Below are 15,761 nucleotides of genomic sequence, written 5' to 3' on the forward strand. Positions count from 1 at the left end.
CGCACTTAAAGATCCAGCAGATAGGAGGATGGAAAATATCCAAAAAAGTATATACACACATACAGGTGTTATACTACGACCAGCTATAGCGACAGTCTGGATGTGCAGTGCTGGGGTAGCTTGGTCAGAGTCCCTGATTGAAAATATTGATACCCTGGATAGGGACAATGTTTTACTGTCTTTAGTGCAAATAAAGGATGCATTTCTTTATATGCGTGATGCACAGAGGGATATTTGCACACTGGCATCACGGGTAAGTGCTATGTCCATTTCGGCCAGAAGAAGTTTATGGACGCGACAGTGGTCAGGTGATGCGGACTCAAAACGGCATATGGAAGTTTTGCCGTATAAAGGGGAGGAGTTATTTGGTGTTGGTCTATCGGATTTGGTGGCCACGGCTACAGTCGGGAAATCCACCTTTTTACCTCAAGTCACTCCCCAACAGAAAAAGACACCGACTTTTCAACCGCAGCCCTTTCGTTCCTTTAAAAACAAGAGAGCAAAGGGATATTCATATCTGCCACGAGGCAGAGGAAGGGGGAAGAGACTGCAACAGGCAGCTCCTTCCCAGGAACAGAAGCCCTCCCCCGCTTCTACAAAAGCCTCAGCATGACGCTGGGGCTTCTCAAGCGGACTCGGGGGCGGTGGGCGGTCGTCTCAAGAATTTCAGCGCGCAGTGGGCTCACTCGCAGGTAGATCCCTGGATCCTGCAGATAATATCTCAGGGGTACAGGTTGGAACTAGAGACGGATCCACCTCGCCGTTTCCTGAAGTCTGCTTTACCAACGTCCACCTCCGACAGGGTGACGGTCTTGGAAGCCATTCACAAGCTGTACTCTCAGCAGGTGATTGTCAAGGTACCTCTTTTACAACAAGGAAAGGGGTATTATTCCACTCTATTTGTGGTACCGAAGCCGGATGGCTCGGTAAGACCTATTCTAAATCTGAAATCCTTGAACCTGTACATAAAAAAGTTCAAGTTCAAGATGGAGTCACTCAGAGCAGTGATAGCGAACCTGGAAGAAGGGGACTTTATGGTATCCTTGGACATCAAGGATGCGTATCTCCACGTTCCAATTTACCCCTCACACCAGGGGTACCTCAGGTTCGTCGTACAGAACTGTCACTATCAGTTTCAGACGCTGCCGTTTGGATTGTCCACGGCACCTCGGGTCTTTACTAAGGTAATGGCCGAGATGATGATTCTTCTTCGAAGAAAAGGCGTATTAATTATCCCATACTTGGACGATCTCCTAATAAGGGCAAGGTCCAGAGAACAGCTAGAGATGGGATTAGCACTGTCTCAAGAAGTGCTAAAGCAGCACGGGTGGATTCTGAATATTCCAAAATCCCAGTTAATTCCGACAACACATCTGCTGTTCCTAGGGATGATTCTGGACACGGTTCAGAAAAAGGTTTTTCTCCCGGAGGAAAAAGCCAAGGAGTTATCCGAACTTGTCAGGAACCTCCTAAAACCAGGAAAGGTGTCTGTACATCAATGCACAAGAGTCCTGGGAAAAATGGTGGCTTCTTACGAAGCAATTCCATTCGGCAGATTCCACGCAAGAATTTTCCAGAGGGATCTGCTGGACAAATGGTCAGGGTCGCATCTTCAGATGCACCAGCGGATAACCCTGTCTCCAAGGACAAGGGTATCTCTTCTGTGGTGGTTGCAGAGTGCTCATTTATTGGAGGGCCGCAGATTCGGCATACAGGATTGGATCCTGGTGACCACGGACGCCAGCCTGAGAGGCTGGGGAGCAGTCACACAAGGAAGAAACTTCCAGGGCGTGTGGTCGAGCCTGGAAACGTCTCTTCACATAAACATTCTGGAACTAAGAGCAATCTACAATGCTCTAAGCCAGGCAGAACCTCTGCTTCAAGGAAAACCGGTGTTGATCCAGTCGGACAACATCACAGCAGTCGCCCATGTAAACAGACAGGGCGGCACAAGAAGCAGGAGTGCAATGGCAGAAGCTGCAAGGATTCTTCGCTGGGCAGAGAATCATGTGATAGCACTGTCAGCAGTGTTCATCCCGGGAGTGGACAACTGGGAAGCAGACTTCCTCAGCAGACACGACCTTCACCCGGGAGAGTGGGGACTTCATCCAGAAGTTTTCCACATGCTTGTAACCCGTTGGGAAAGACCAATGGTGGACATGATGGCGTCTCGCCTCAACAAAAAACTGGACAGGTATTGCGCCAGGTCAAGAGACCCGCAGGCAATAGCTGTGGACGCGCTGGTAACGCCTTGGGTGTACCAGTCGGTGTATGTGTTTCCTCCTCTGCCTCTCATACCAAAAGTATTGAGAATTATACGGCAAAGAGGCGTAAGAACGATACTAGTGGTTCCGGATTGGCCAAGAAGGACTTGGTACCCGGAACTTCAAGAGATGATCACGGAGGATCCGTGGCCTCTACCTCTGAGAAGGGACTTGCTTCAGCAGGGTCCCTGTCTGTTTCAAGACTTACCGCGGCTGCGTTTGACGGCATGGCGGTTGAACGCCGGATCCTAAAGGAAAAAGGCATGCCGGAAGAAGTCATTCCTACCTTGATTAAAGCAAGGAAGGAAGTAACCGCGCAACATTATCACCGCATTTGGCGAAAATATGTTGCGTGGTGCGAGGATCGGAGTGCTCCGACGGAGGAATTTCAACTGGGTCGATTCCTACATTTCCTGCAATCAGGATTGTCTATGGGTCTCAAATTGGGATCTATTAAGGTTCAAATTTCGGCCCTGTCGATTTTCTTCCAGAAAGAATTGGCTTCAGTTCCTGAAGTCCAGACCTTTGTTAAGGGAGTACTGCATATACAGCCCCCTGTGGTGCCTCCAGTGGCACCGTGGGATCTCAATGTTGTTTTGGACTTTCTCAAATCTCATTGGTTTGAACCACTAAAAAATGTGGATTTGAAATATCTCACATGGAAAGTGACCATGCTACTAGCCCTGGCTTCGGCCAGGAGAGTGTCAGAACTGGCAGCTTTATCTTACAAAAGCCCATATCTGATTTTCCATTCGGACAGGGCAGAACTGCGGACTCGTCCACATTTTCTCCCTAAGGTGGTGTCAGCATTTCATCTGAACCAGCCTATTGTAGTGCCTGCGGCTACAAGCGACTTGGAGGACTCCAAGTTGTTGGACGTTGTCAGAGCTTTAAAAATATACATTTCAAGGACAGCTGGAGTCAGGAAATCTGACTCACTGTTTATACTATATGCTCCCAACAAGTTGGGCGCTCCTGCGTCTAAGCAGACTATTGCTCGCTGGATTTGTAGTACGATTCAGCTTGCACATTCTGTGGCAGGCCTGCCACAGCCAAAATCGGTAAAAGCCCACTCCACAAGGAAGGTGGGTTCTTCTTGGGCGGCTGCCCGAGGGGTCTCGGCATTACAACTCTGCCGAGCGGCTACGTGGTCGGGGGAGAACACGTTTGTAAAATTCTACAAATTTGATACCCTGGCTAAGGAGGACCTGGAGTTCTCTCATTCGGTGCTGCAGAGTCATCCGCACTCTCCCGCCCGTTTGGGAGCTTTGGTATAATCCCCATGGTCCTTTCAGGAACCCCAGCATCCACTAGGACGATAGAGAAAATAAGAATTTACTTACCGATAATTCTATTTCTCGGAGTCCGTAGTGGATGCTGGGCGCCCATCCCAAGTGCGGATTATCTGCAATAATTGTACATAGTTATTGTTACCTAAATCGGGTTATTGTTGTAGGGAGCCATCTTTCAGAGGCTCCTCTGTTATCATACTGTTAACTGGGTTTAGATCACAGGTTGTACGGTGTGATTGGTGTGGCTGGTATGAGTCTTACCCGGGATTCATAAATCCTTCCTTATTGTGTACGCTCGTCCGGGCACAGTATCCTAACTGAGGCTTGGAGGAGGGTCATAGGGGGAGGAGCCAGTACACACCACCTGATCATAAAGCTTTACTTTTTGTGCCCTGTCTCCTGCGGAGCCGCTATTCCCCATGGTCCTTTCAGGAACCCCAGCATCCACTACGGACTCCGAGAAATAGAATTATCGGTAAGTAAATTCTTATTTTCTCTTACGTCCTAGAGGATGCTGGGGACTCCAAAAGGACCATGGGGTATAGACGGGATCTGCAGGAGCTTGGGCACACTGAAAAGACTTAAGACTGGGTGTGAACTGGCTCCTCCCTCTATGCCCCTCTTCCAGACCTCAGTTAGACTTTGTGCCCAGGACTGACTGGACACTCACTAGGGGAGCTCTACTGAGTTTCTCTGGAAAAGACTTTTGTTAGGTTTTTTATTTTCAGGGAGACCTGCTGGCTACAGGCTCCCTGCAGCGTGGGAGTGAGGGGAGAGAAGCAGACTACTTCTTAGTTTAAGGGCTCTGCTTCTCGGCTACTGGACACCATTAGCTCCAGAGGGTTCGATCACTTGGTGCGCCTAGCTTCTTGTTCCCGGAGCCACGCCGTCACCCCCTCACAGAAGCCAGAAGAAAGAAGTCGGGTGAGTATGAGAAGATCAGAAGACTTCAGGACGGCAGAAGACTTCGGTGACCAGGTACAGCGCAGCGGTAGCGCTGCGCTCTATGCTCCCACACACATCACTTGACGGCACTCACAGGGTGCAGGGCGCTGGGAGGGGGGGCGCCCTGGGCAGCAGGTCACTGGGGTCAGGGAAGCCGGCAGAAGCATTTTCGGTGCTTCGGCACCGTTTCTCAGCCCCCGCCGGCATTTTCAAATCGGGTGCGCTGAAGCCCGCCGGGAAGGGGCAGAGCTTAGCACGCGGCTCACAGCGCCATCTTTTTCACCTCCACGCGGCTGAAGGTGACGCTGGGCCGGACCTCCATCACTCCTGGCAAGTAACGGGGAGATATCCCGGGGTGGGGTGGGGGCACAGTGTGGTGCATTATTCTGGTTATTTAAAGCAGCGCTGGTCATATATATCCCTTATAGGGATATATGGGCGCTGGGGTGTGAGCTGGCATACTCCCTCTGGGTCTCTCTCTCTGGGCTTCACGGTGGGCCTGTCCCCTAGCTGAGACATTCTGAGTGTGTGTCTATTAAACGTGTCGGCATGTCTGAGGCTGAATGTGATTCACCGGAGGAGGTTGTTGGGGGTGCGGTTGTGGGTCTGGATTTAGGTCTGTCGGCGCAGCCGACACCTGATTTACTCACATTACTTAGTACAATCCAATACGAATGTAGCTTCTTTATCAAAGAGGTTAGATAAGTCTGAGTCACAGACGCAGGTGTGGAAGAAGTCCATAGAGGAGGCTTTGTCTCAGGTACAGACCCCATCGGGCTCGCAAAAGCGGCCGTTTACTCAAGTGGTAGATACTGATACCGACACGGACTCTGATTCTGAGGTCGATTTTTCTGAGGCTGCTTTGCATCCAAGTTTAGTAAAGAGTATTCAGTACATGATTGTGGCTATAAAGGATGTTTTACACATTTCTGATGAACCTGCGGTGCATGAAACAAGGATTTGTTTGTTCAAAGGGAAAAAACCTGAAGTGAAGTTTCCCCCCTCTCATGAAATGAATACTCTTTGTGAAAAAGCTTGGGAGTCGCCGGATAAGAGGTGGCAGATTCCCAAGAGGATTTACATGGCGTATCCTTTCCCCTCTGATGACAGGGAAAAATGGGAGTCGTCTCCAAATGTTGACAAAGCTCTATCTCGTTTGTCTAAGAAGGTGGCGCTTCCGTCTCCTGACACGGCAGCTCTCAAGGATCCAGTGGATCGCAAGCTGGAGACGTCTCTGAAGTCCATTTTCGCTAATACGGGTGCATTGCTCGGGCCTGCAGTGGCGTCGGTGTGGGTGAGTAGTGCTATTGCTAAATGGGCTGAGAATTTAGCTGCTGATCTGGATACCCTTGATAAAGATAATATTCTTCTGACTCTTGGTTATATCAAGGACGCTGCAGATTACCTGAAGGATGCGGCGAGGGATGTTTGTCTCTTGGGATCAAGAGCCAATGCCATGTCAATATCGGCAAGGAGGGCGTTGTGGATCCATTAATGGAATGCTGATGCCGACTCCAAGAGACCTATGGAAGCTTTACCCTTCAAAGGTAATGTCTTGTTTGGGGACGGCTTGGCGGACCTGGTCTCTACCGCGACGGCGGGTAAGTCCTCTTTTCTTCCCTATGTTCCCACACAACACACAAAGGCACCACATCAGCAGATGCAGTCCTTTCGTCCCAATAAATACAGGCGTGGAAAAGGTTCGTCCTTCCTCGCTTCAAAAGGTAAAGGAAGGGGTAGGAAGTCGCCTGCCGTGTCGGGCGCCCAGGACCAAAAGTCCTCCCCTGCCTCTACCAAGTCCACCGCATGACGTTGGGGCTTCCCTGGGGGAGTCCGGACCGGTGGGGGGCCGTCTCCGAGTCTTCAGTCAGGTCTGGATTCAATCAAGCCTCGATCCTTGGGTCCTAGAGATTGTATCTCAGGGATACAAGCTGGAGTTTCGGGAGGTGCCCCCTCGCCGGTTTTTCGTTTCGCCCTTACCAGCGTCTTTTCCGGACAGGGAGCTGGTGCTGGCTGCAATACAAAAATGTTGTCAACAGAGGGTCATTGTTCCTGTTCCCCCGTCACAACGGGGGGAGGGGTTCTACTCGAGCCTATTTGTTGTGCCGAAACCGGACGGTTCGGTCAGACCGATTCTGAATCTTAAATCCCTCAATCCATATTTGAAAGTTTTCAAGTTCAAGATGGAATCTCTTCGAGCTGTGATTTCCAGCTTAGAAGGGGGGGATTGTATGGCGTCAGTCGACATAAAGGATGCCTACTTACACGTCCCGATATTTCCTTCGCATCAGGCCTTCCTCAGGTTTGCGATACAGGATTCTCATTACTAATTTCAGACGTTGCCGTTTGGCCTTTCCACGGCCCCGAGGGTTTTCACCAAGGTCATGGCAGAAATGATGGTTCTCCTTCGCAAGCAAGGGGTTACAATTATCCCGTACTTGGACGATCTCCTGATAAAGGCGAGGTCCGAGGAAAGGTTGCTAAGGAGTTAGATTTGGTGCTGGCGGTGCTACGACAGAACGGTTGGGTGCTAAATTTGCCAAAATCTCAGTTGATTCTGACCACCCGGCTGTCTTTTCTGGGTATGATTCTGGACACGGGGCTACAGAGAGTTTTTCTTCCACAGGAAAAGGCTCTAGAACTGCAGTCGATGGTCAGGGAACTTCTGAGGCCGAAGACTGTGTCCATCCATCAATGTACGCGGGTTCTGGGGAAGATGGTTGCGTCGTACGAAGCCATTCCGTTCGGCAGGTTTCATGCCCGGGTGTTTCAGTGGGACTTGCTGAGCAAATGGTCCGGGTCTCACCTGCACATGCACCGGAAGATAAGTTTATCTCCCAGAGCCAGAATTTCCCTCCTGTGGTGGCTACAAGGGTCTCACCTCCTAGAGGGACGCCGGTTCGGTATCCTGGACTTGGTACTTCTGACAACAGATGCAAGTCTCCGGGGCTAGGGTGCAGTCACCCAAGGCAGGAACTTCCAGGGGAGATGGTCGCTCCAGGAAGCGGGTCTCCACATAAATGTTCTCGAGTTAAAAGCCATTTACAACGGCCTGCTACAGGCAAGAATCCATCTTCAGGGTCGATCTGTCCTGGTACAGTCAGACAACATCACAGCGGTGGCACATATCAACCGTCAAGGCGGCACAAGGAGCAGAGCGGCAATGGCGGAGGCCACAAGAATCCTTCACTGGGCGGAACAACACGTGAGCGCCCTGTCAGCAGTCTTCCTCCCGGGAGTAGACAACTGGGAAGCAGACTTCCTCAGCAGACACGATCTTCATCCGGGAGAGTGGGCTCTTCATCAAGAGGTGTTTGCAGAAGTGACAAAGCGTTGGGGACTCCCTCTGATAGACATGATGGCGTCTCGTCTCAACAAGAAGCTCCCGAGGTATTGTTCCAGGTCAAGGGACCCCCAAGCCAGTGCGGTGGACGCCCTGGTGTCTCCGTGGGTGTTCAAGTCGGTGTATGTGCTCCCTCCACTTCCTCTCATTCCAAAGGTACTGGGGATCATTCGGCGAGCAAGGGTTCAGGCGATTCTCGTAGTTCCAGATTGGCCAAGAAGGGCCTGGTATCCGGAGCTTCAGGAATTACTAGGGGAAGATCCTTGACCGCTTCCTCTAAGAGAGGACCTGTTGTTGCAGGGTCCATGCGTGTTTCCAGACTTACCGCGGCTGCGTTTGACGGCATGGAAGTTGAGCGCCAGATCTTAGCTCGTAAAGGTATTCCCGGAGAGGTCATTCCTACTCTCCTCAAGGCTAGGAAGGAGGTTACGGCGAAGCATTATCACCGTATTTGTAAGAAGTATGTTTCCTGGTGTGAGATTAAAAGGGCTCCTGCGGAAGAATTTAATTTGGGGCGTTTTCTCCACTTTTTGCAGGCTGGTGTGGATGCAGGCCTGAAGTTGGGCTCCATCAAGGTGCAGATTTCGACATTGTCTATTTTCTTTCAAAGGGAATTGGCTGCCCTCCCAGAGGTTCAGACTTTTGTGAAAGGAGTTTTGCATATCAATCCTCCGTTTGTGCCTCCTGTGGCCCCATGGGATCTTGATGTGGTCTTACAGTTTCTCATGTCTTCCAGGTTTGAGCCTTTGCGTAAGGTTGAGTTGAAGTTTCTCACCTGGAAGGTAGTCATGCTGTTGGCGCTGGCATCTGCCAGGCGAGTGTCTGAGTTGGCGGCCTTATCTCATAAGAGCCCGTACTTGATCTTTCATTCAGATAGGGCAGAATTGAGGACTCGTCAACAATTTTTACCAAAGGTGGTCTCTTCGTTTCACATTAACCAACCTATTGTGGTACCGGTGGCTGGGGATGCTGTGGCAGTTCCAAGGTCTCTGGATGTAGTGATGACTTTGAAGATCAACGTCGTCCGTACGGCTGTTGCCAGAAAAACTGAGGCGCTGTTTGTCCTGTATGCTTCCAACAAGATTGGTCATCCTGCTTCAAAATAGACTATTGCACGCTGGATTTGTAGTACGATTCAGCAGGCTCATTCTTCGGCCGGGTTACCGGTGCCGAAGTCAGTGAAAGCCCATTTTACCATGAAAGTGGGCTCGTCTTGGGCGGCTGCCCGGGGCGTCTCGGCTTTACAGCTCTGCCGAGCGGCTACCTGATCGGGTTCAAACACTTTTGCCAAGTTCTATAAGTTTGATACCCTGGCTGATGAGGACCTTGCGTTTGCTCAGTCGGTGCTGCAGAGTTGTCCGCACTCTCCCGCCCGGTCTGGAGCTTTGGTATAAACCCCATGGTCCTTTTGGAGTCCCCAGCATCCTCTAGGACGTAAGAGAAAATAGGATTTTGGTACTTACCGGTAAATCCTTTTCTCCTAGTCCGTAGAGGATGCTGGGCGCCCGTCCCAGTGCGAACTGTTTCTTGCAGTGTTCCCTTGTAGGTTCACTTAGTTTATACACGGGTTGTGTATTTCTGTTTTCAGCTTGTTGCTGTAGTTTTTCATACTGTTATCTGGTTTACTGTTACTCCGGTTGTACGGTATCGTTGTGATGTGGGCTGGTATGTTTGTACCCCTTAGTTTACACAAAAATCCTTTCCTCGAAATGTCCGTCTCTCCTGGGCACAGTTCCTATAACTGAGGTCTGGAGGAGGGGCATAGAGGGAGGAGCCAGTTCACACCCAGTTTAAGTCTTTCAGTGTGCCCAAGCTCCTGCGGATCCAGTCTATACCCCATGGTCCTTTTGGAGTCCACAGCATCCTCTACGGACTAGGAGAAAAGGATTTACCGGTAAGTACCAAAATCCTATTTTTTAAAGAACTTTCTTATTGATTTTACTTGGTTTATTTATTGGCTTGATCATTTTAATAAAAATCCAATTTAAATTAAAAAAAAACCAAAAACTTTTTTTAAAAAATGTTTTAAATTATGATTTTTTTTCACATCCTGATACGTACACATTAGTAAGTGGAAAATATATTTTGTATAATATGTTATCACATTGCTGACACCTAGAATATTGATTTCAAAGCGACCGTTTGAGCACCCAAAACTCTGAGTTCTGTACAGAAAATAAAAACATAGGGCAGGCCTGGCCAACCTGTGGCGTTCCAGCTGTTGTAGAACTACAAGTCCCAGAATGCCCTGCTACACTCTTGCTATTATGAAATGCTAAAACTGTGGCAGAGCATGCCGAGATATATAGTGTTACAACAGCTGGAGAGCCACAGGTTGTCCAGGTCTAATATATGGTATCCTTTACTGTAGTCTGTAGAGATTACCCCAGGATTCCTTGAACAACCACATAATATAGGTTATTTGCTATTGCCTTTTTATATGCTGTGCCCTGTTTTGTTTTGAGGTATAGAGCAACTGAAGTGAGGATGGGAGGGGGTATACTATATGTATGAGTGTGTGTGTATATAAAATATCATCTTATGTGCACCTCACTATCACCCAAGCAGTTACAGAATTCAGTTAATACCATGTTTTCAGTTACACATTTTGTTGCAATTTGGATTAGAGATGATTATTATTTGTACGGAAGTACTTGTTGCAGCATCAGAATAGAGAAATCATTCAATTTAATGATGTTCTTGGGGGGAAAAATGCAGATTATAAACAATGCGCTGGATTGTAACTTTGAGAACTGTTTTCACAGATAATGCTTGGTTTAACAAGCCATGAAATTCACTTCTCTCTTCTAAGAGAAGAGGTTCGCTTTGGTGGGAAGAAGAATCAAAAAAGGTAGGTAATCATTGTTACTGAGATGCAATTTTTATGTACGTATTTTAATCGGATTCTACTTTATTGTGTTATTAAGGGGTTGACTCAATAGTCGGCAATGCCTGTGATTTGCCATTGCACTGGTGTTGGAATGTCAGCAATGGCACACCAGATCATACCCAATTTCAAAACCCCATAGAGGTGCCTCCAAAAACTCACCATTTCTCAAGCAGGGTCCACAGGTTATCCACAGGATAACATTGGGATATGATGAAGTGACAGTGGATTTGCACCAATCGGTCAGAGCTTTTCGGCCTCCCAGCATGCAACGGGCCCATCCATATATCCCCGCCTCCTGGCTCAGGCTAAATTTTGATCTTTCTAAACAGCGTCTTATACGTACCTTAGAAAGAGTCGCTCCAACAACTCTCCACCGTGTCATGACAACACTTTACCACCAAAACAGCACTGTACTCGTGGGTGTCTGTGTCAGATATGCTAGCAGATCCAGCAGACGTTACCAGGCTGTGGCCAGAGCATGGGCAGAAGGTAAGGCATCGGTTCCGCTTAGAAGGGGAATACTGACACAGCCACATTGTTTTGGGAGGTGGCTACCAAACAGTCACTGATGTGGCTGCCACCTCGGGTGCACCAGCGCTAGGCTTTAGGGATCAGAGTCTCCTAGAATAGTATGAGACCGCGATCCCTAGGGTTGATGTAAGCAGTGGGGAGTCAGACGCTCCCCTGGTCACCCCTCTCCCCGTTTCATGACCAGTTTCCTCCGAGTCTCCCACCGTGAACTGTTTTCTCGCTTCCGTTTCAGACGCTGTACATGAGGGGGACCCAGTCGCAGCATAGGCGGCTGTGTGACTGGTGCATCTGTGTTCACGGAGCGTCTGTTCACTATAGGTATTGATCGGTCCTGGAAGCGGTACGAGTCTCCCTGTATCCCACTCTACTGAATACGGGTAATACAGTACTAAGGGGCAGATGTATTAAGCCTGGAGAAGTGATAAAGCAGTGATAAGTACAAGGTGATAACGCATTAGCCAATCAGCTCTAATATGTAAAATAGTAGTTAGGAGCTTATTGACTGGTGCATTATCACCTGGTACTTATCACTGCTTTATCACCACTTTAGCACTTCTCCAGGCTTAATACATCTGCTCCTAAGTCTCTATCTACCTTTTGAGTACGAATAGTTACATAAGTGCCTATTGCATATGAGTCTATACTATTACTGTTTCTTTCGCTATGCATCTGAATACGGTAGATCTGTTTAAACCTGATTCAGTAATATGTTCTCCTACATACTTGAAATGTAGTTGTAGTTTGATGATGTGCTCATATTGCTTATTATACTAATGTATAACATGTGACTGACTGCTAGTGTGATTGCTGACTTTACTATAATTCTGTCAGTTTTGTTCTATTCCGATCCTCAATGCTGGTGCATGGGTAGGGTCGGATTGTATGTCTCTTTAAAAAGCTTAAAGTGATTACAGTCACAAATTGTGTAGTACGCTGTGGAAGTGTTGATTTTTTTTTAATCATGTCTAAGAGCGGCAAAGGTGAGGAAGATACACTCACAGTAACACCAACACTCATATCATGTTTGTCTTGCAAAGCTGTGTTAACCTCTCAGGATCTGGTTCAGGATGGTTTGTGTGCAAATTGTTTTAGCTTTCACCAGGGTCTCTTGAAAAATACAAGGCAGATTCAGGTGCAGGTTGATCCACCTTGGGCTGTGTTTGCACAGACATTATCCAGTATAGCTGAACAGATAATTCCAACTCCTGTACCAGGGATAGGTTACATGATTAACCATTACATGCAGCTTCCCACCTGCGGTTTATCACTTCCAGCAGCAGCCTCTCAAAAGAAACAGGCTGATAAGCCAGTGGTAAGTAAATCTTCATTCTCACAGGCTACACATGTTTCAGATGAGGATTCATCGGAGGATGAAAGCTCAATAAATTCTACTTCGGCATACGAAGAGGAGGAGGAAGGTCTCAGCTCAGTGGATATAGCTGAGTTAATTAAAGCAATGAAAGCCATTCTATCCTTAGAGGATTCAGCATAGCCTGTGTTAAAAACCAAGGCTCCTTTGTTTAAACGTCCCAAAGTTAAGACTGAGTTTCCGGGGTCAGATCAGCTGACGGAAATCATGGAAGAGGCTTGGGCAACGCCCAATAAGAAGTTTAGAATTCCTAAGAAATGGAATTCCAATTTCTCTGACGTCCTAGTGGATGCTGGGACTCCGTAAGGACCATGGGGAATAGCGGCTCCGCAGGAGACAGGGCACAAAATAAAAGCTTAAGGATCAGGTGGTGTGCACTGGCTCCTCCCCCTATGACCCTCCTCCAAGCCTCAGTTAGATTTTTGTGCCCGACCGAGAAGGGTGCAATCTAGGTGGCTCTCCTGAGCTGCTTAGAATAAAAGTTTAGTTTTAGTTTTTTTTATTTTCAGTGAGTCCTGCTGGCAACAGGCTCACTGCATCGTGGGACTAAGGGGAGAAGAAACGGACTCACCTGAGTGCAGAGTGGATCGGGTTTCTTAGGCTACTGGACATTAGCTCCAGAGGGACGATCACAGGTTCAGCCTGGATGGGTCACCGGAGCCGCGCCGCCGTCCCCCTTACAGAGCCAGAAGAGACGAAGAGGTCCGGTGAAATCGGCGGCAGAAGACATCCTGTCTTCAGACTAAGGTAGCGCACAGCACCGAAGCTGTGCGCCATTGCTCTCAGCACACTTCACACTCCGGTCACTGAGGGTGCAGGGCGCTGGGGGGGAGCGCCCTGAGACGCAATATAACAGTATATACCTTAGGTGGCAAAAAGAATACATCACATATAGCTCCTGGGCTATATGGATGTATTTTAACCCCTGCCATTTTTACACAAAAAAGCGGGAGATAAGGACGTCGTGAAGGGGCGGAGCCTATCTCCTCAGCACACAAGCGCCATTTTCCCTCACAGCTCCGCTGGAAGGACGGCTCCCTGACTCTCCCCTGCAGTCCTGCTTCAGAATCAGGGTAAAAAAGAGAAGGGGGGGCATTTTTGGCAGCAAATAACGATAATAACAGCAGCTATAAGGGAATAACACTTATATAAGGTTATCCCTGTATATATATATAGCGCTGGGTGTGTGCTGGCAGACTCTCCCTCTGTCTCTCCAAAGGGCTAAGTGGGGTCCTGTCCTCTATCAGAGCATTCCCGGTGTGTGTGCTGTGTGTCGGTACGCGTGTGTCGACATGTATGAGGAGGAAAATGATGTGGAGGCGGAGCAGTTGCCTGTGTTGGTGATGTCACCCCCTAGGGAGTCGACACCTGACTGGATGATTGTATTTAAACAATTAAGTGATAATGTCAGCAATTTGCAAAAAACTGTTGACGACATGAGACAGCCGGCAAATCAATTAGTGCCTGTCCAGGCGTCTCAGACACCGTCAGGGGCGCTAAAACGCCCGTTACCTCAGTGGGTCGACACAGACCCTGACACAGATACTGAGTCTAGTGTCGACGGTGACGAGACAAACGTAATGTCCAGTAGGGCCACACGTTACATGATCACGGCAATGAAAGAGGCATTGAACCTTTCTGACACTACAAGTACCACAAAGAAGGGTATTATGTGGGGTGTGAAAAAACTACCAATAGTTTTTCCTGAGTCAGAGGAAATAAATGAGGTGTGTGATAAAGCGTGGGTTTCCCCCGATAAAAAACAGCTAATTTCTAAAAAATTATTAGCATTATATCCCTTCCCGCCAGAGGTTAGGGCGCGTTGGGAAACACCCCCTAGGGTAGATAAGGCGCTCACAAGTTTATCTAAACAAGTAGCGTTACCGTCTCCTGATACGGCCACCCTCAAAGAACCAGCTGATAGAAGGCTGGAAAATATCCTAAAAAGTATATACACACATACTGGTGTTATACTGCGACCAGCAATCGCCTCAGCCTGGATGTGCAGTGCTGGAGTCGCATGGTCGGATTCCCTGACTGAGAATATTGATACCCTGGATAGGGACAATATTTTGTTAACTATAGAACATTTAAAGGATGCATTACTATATATGCGTGATGCACAGAGGGATATTTGCACCCTGGCATCAAGAGTAAGTGCTATGTCCATCTCTGCCAGAAGAGCGTTATGGACGCGACAGTGGTCAGGGGATGCGGATTCCAAACGGCACATGGAAGTATTGCCGTATAAAGGGGAGGAGTTATTTGGGGCTGGTCTATCGGACCTGGTGGCCCCGGCAACGGCTGGAAAATCCACCTTTTTACCCCAGGTCACTTCACATCAGCAGAAAAAGACACCGTCTTTTCAAACTCAGTCCTTTCGTTCCCATAAGTACAAGCGAGCAAAAGGCCACTCCTTTCTGCCCCGGGGCAGAGGAAGAGGAAAAAGACTGCACCATGCAGCCGCTTCCCAGGAGCAGAAGCCCTCCCCTGCTTCTGCCAAGCCTTCAGCATGACGCTGGGGCTTTACAAGCAGACTCAGATATGGTGGGGGCCCGTCTCAAGAATTTCAACGCGCAGTGGGCTCACTCGCAAGTGGATCCCTGGATTCTACAGGTAGTATCGCAGGGGTACAAACTGGAATTCGAGACGTTTCCCCCTCGTCGGTTCCTGAAGTCTGCTTTACCAAAGTCTCCCTCCGACAAGGAGGCAGTTTTGGAAGCCATTCACAAGCTGTATTCCCAGCAGGTGATAATCAAGGTACCCCTCCTGCAACAAGGAAAGGGGTATTATTCCACGCTGTTTGTGGTACCGAAGCCGGACGGCTCGGTGAGACCAATTTTAAATCTGAAATCCTTGAACACTTACATAAAAAGGTTCAAATTCAAGATGGAGTCACTCAGAGCAGTGATATCGAACCTGGAAGAAGGGGACTATATGGTGTCTCTGGACATCAAAGATGCTTATCTCCACGTCCCAATATACCCTTCTCACCAAGGGTACCTCAGGTTTGTAGTACAAAACTGTCATTATCAGTTTCAGACGCTGCCGTTTGGATTGTCCACGGCACCTCGGGTCTTTACCAAGGTAATGGCCGAAATGATGATTCTTCTACGAAGAAAAGGCA

The 15,761-nt window shown here is 48.6% G+C and overlaps 1 protein-coding gene across 6 annotated transcripts in view; it reads left to right on the plus strand.

Moving 5' to 3' along the window:
* XRN1 (5'-3' exoribonuclease 1) overlaps positions 1-15,761 on the plus strand; it is a 425,124-nt gene that overhangs the window by 76,565 nt on the left and 332,798 nt on the right. For all 6 annotated transcript variants that reach the window (XM_063916003.1, XM_063916004.1, XM_063915999.1 and 3 more), the window contains exon 6: positions 10,610-10,695. In XM_063916003.1, the coding sequence (XP_063772073.1) occupies positions 10,610-10,695 (86 nt within the window). The remainder of the gene's footprint in view (positions 1-10,609; positions 10,696-15,761) is intronic.

The sequence above is a fragment of the Pseudophryne corroboree genome, chromosome 4 (genome assembly GCF_028390025.1).
Source record: "Pseudophryne corroboree isolate aPseCor3 chromosome 4, aPseCor3.hap2, whole genome shotgun sequence".
In the NCBI taxonomy this organism is placed as follows: domain Eukaryota; kingdom Metazoa; phylum Chordata; class Amphibia; order Anura; family Myobatrachidae; genus Pseudophryne; species Pseudophryne corroboree.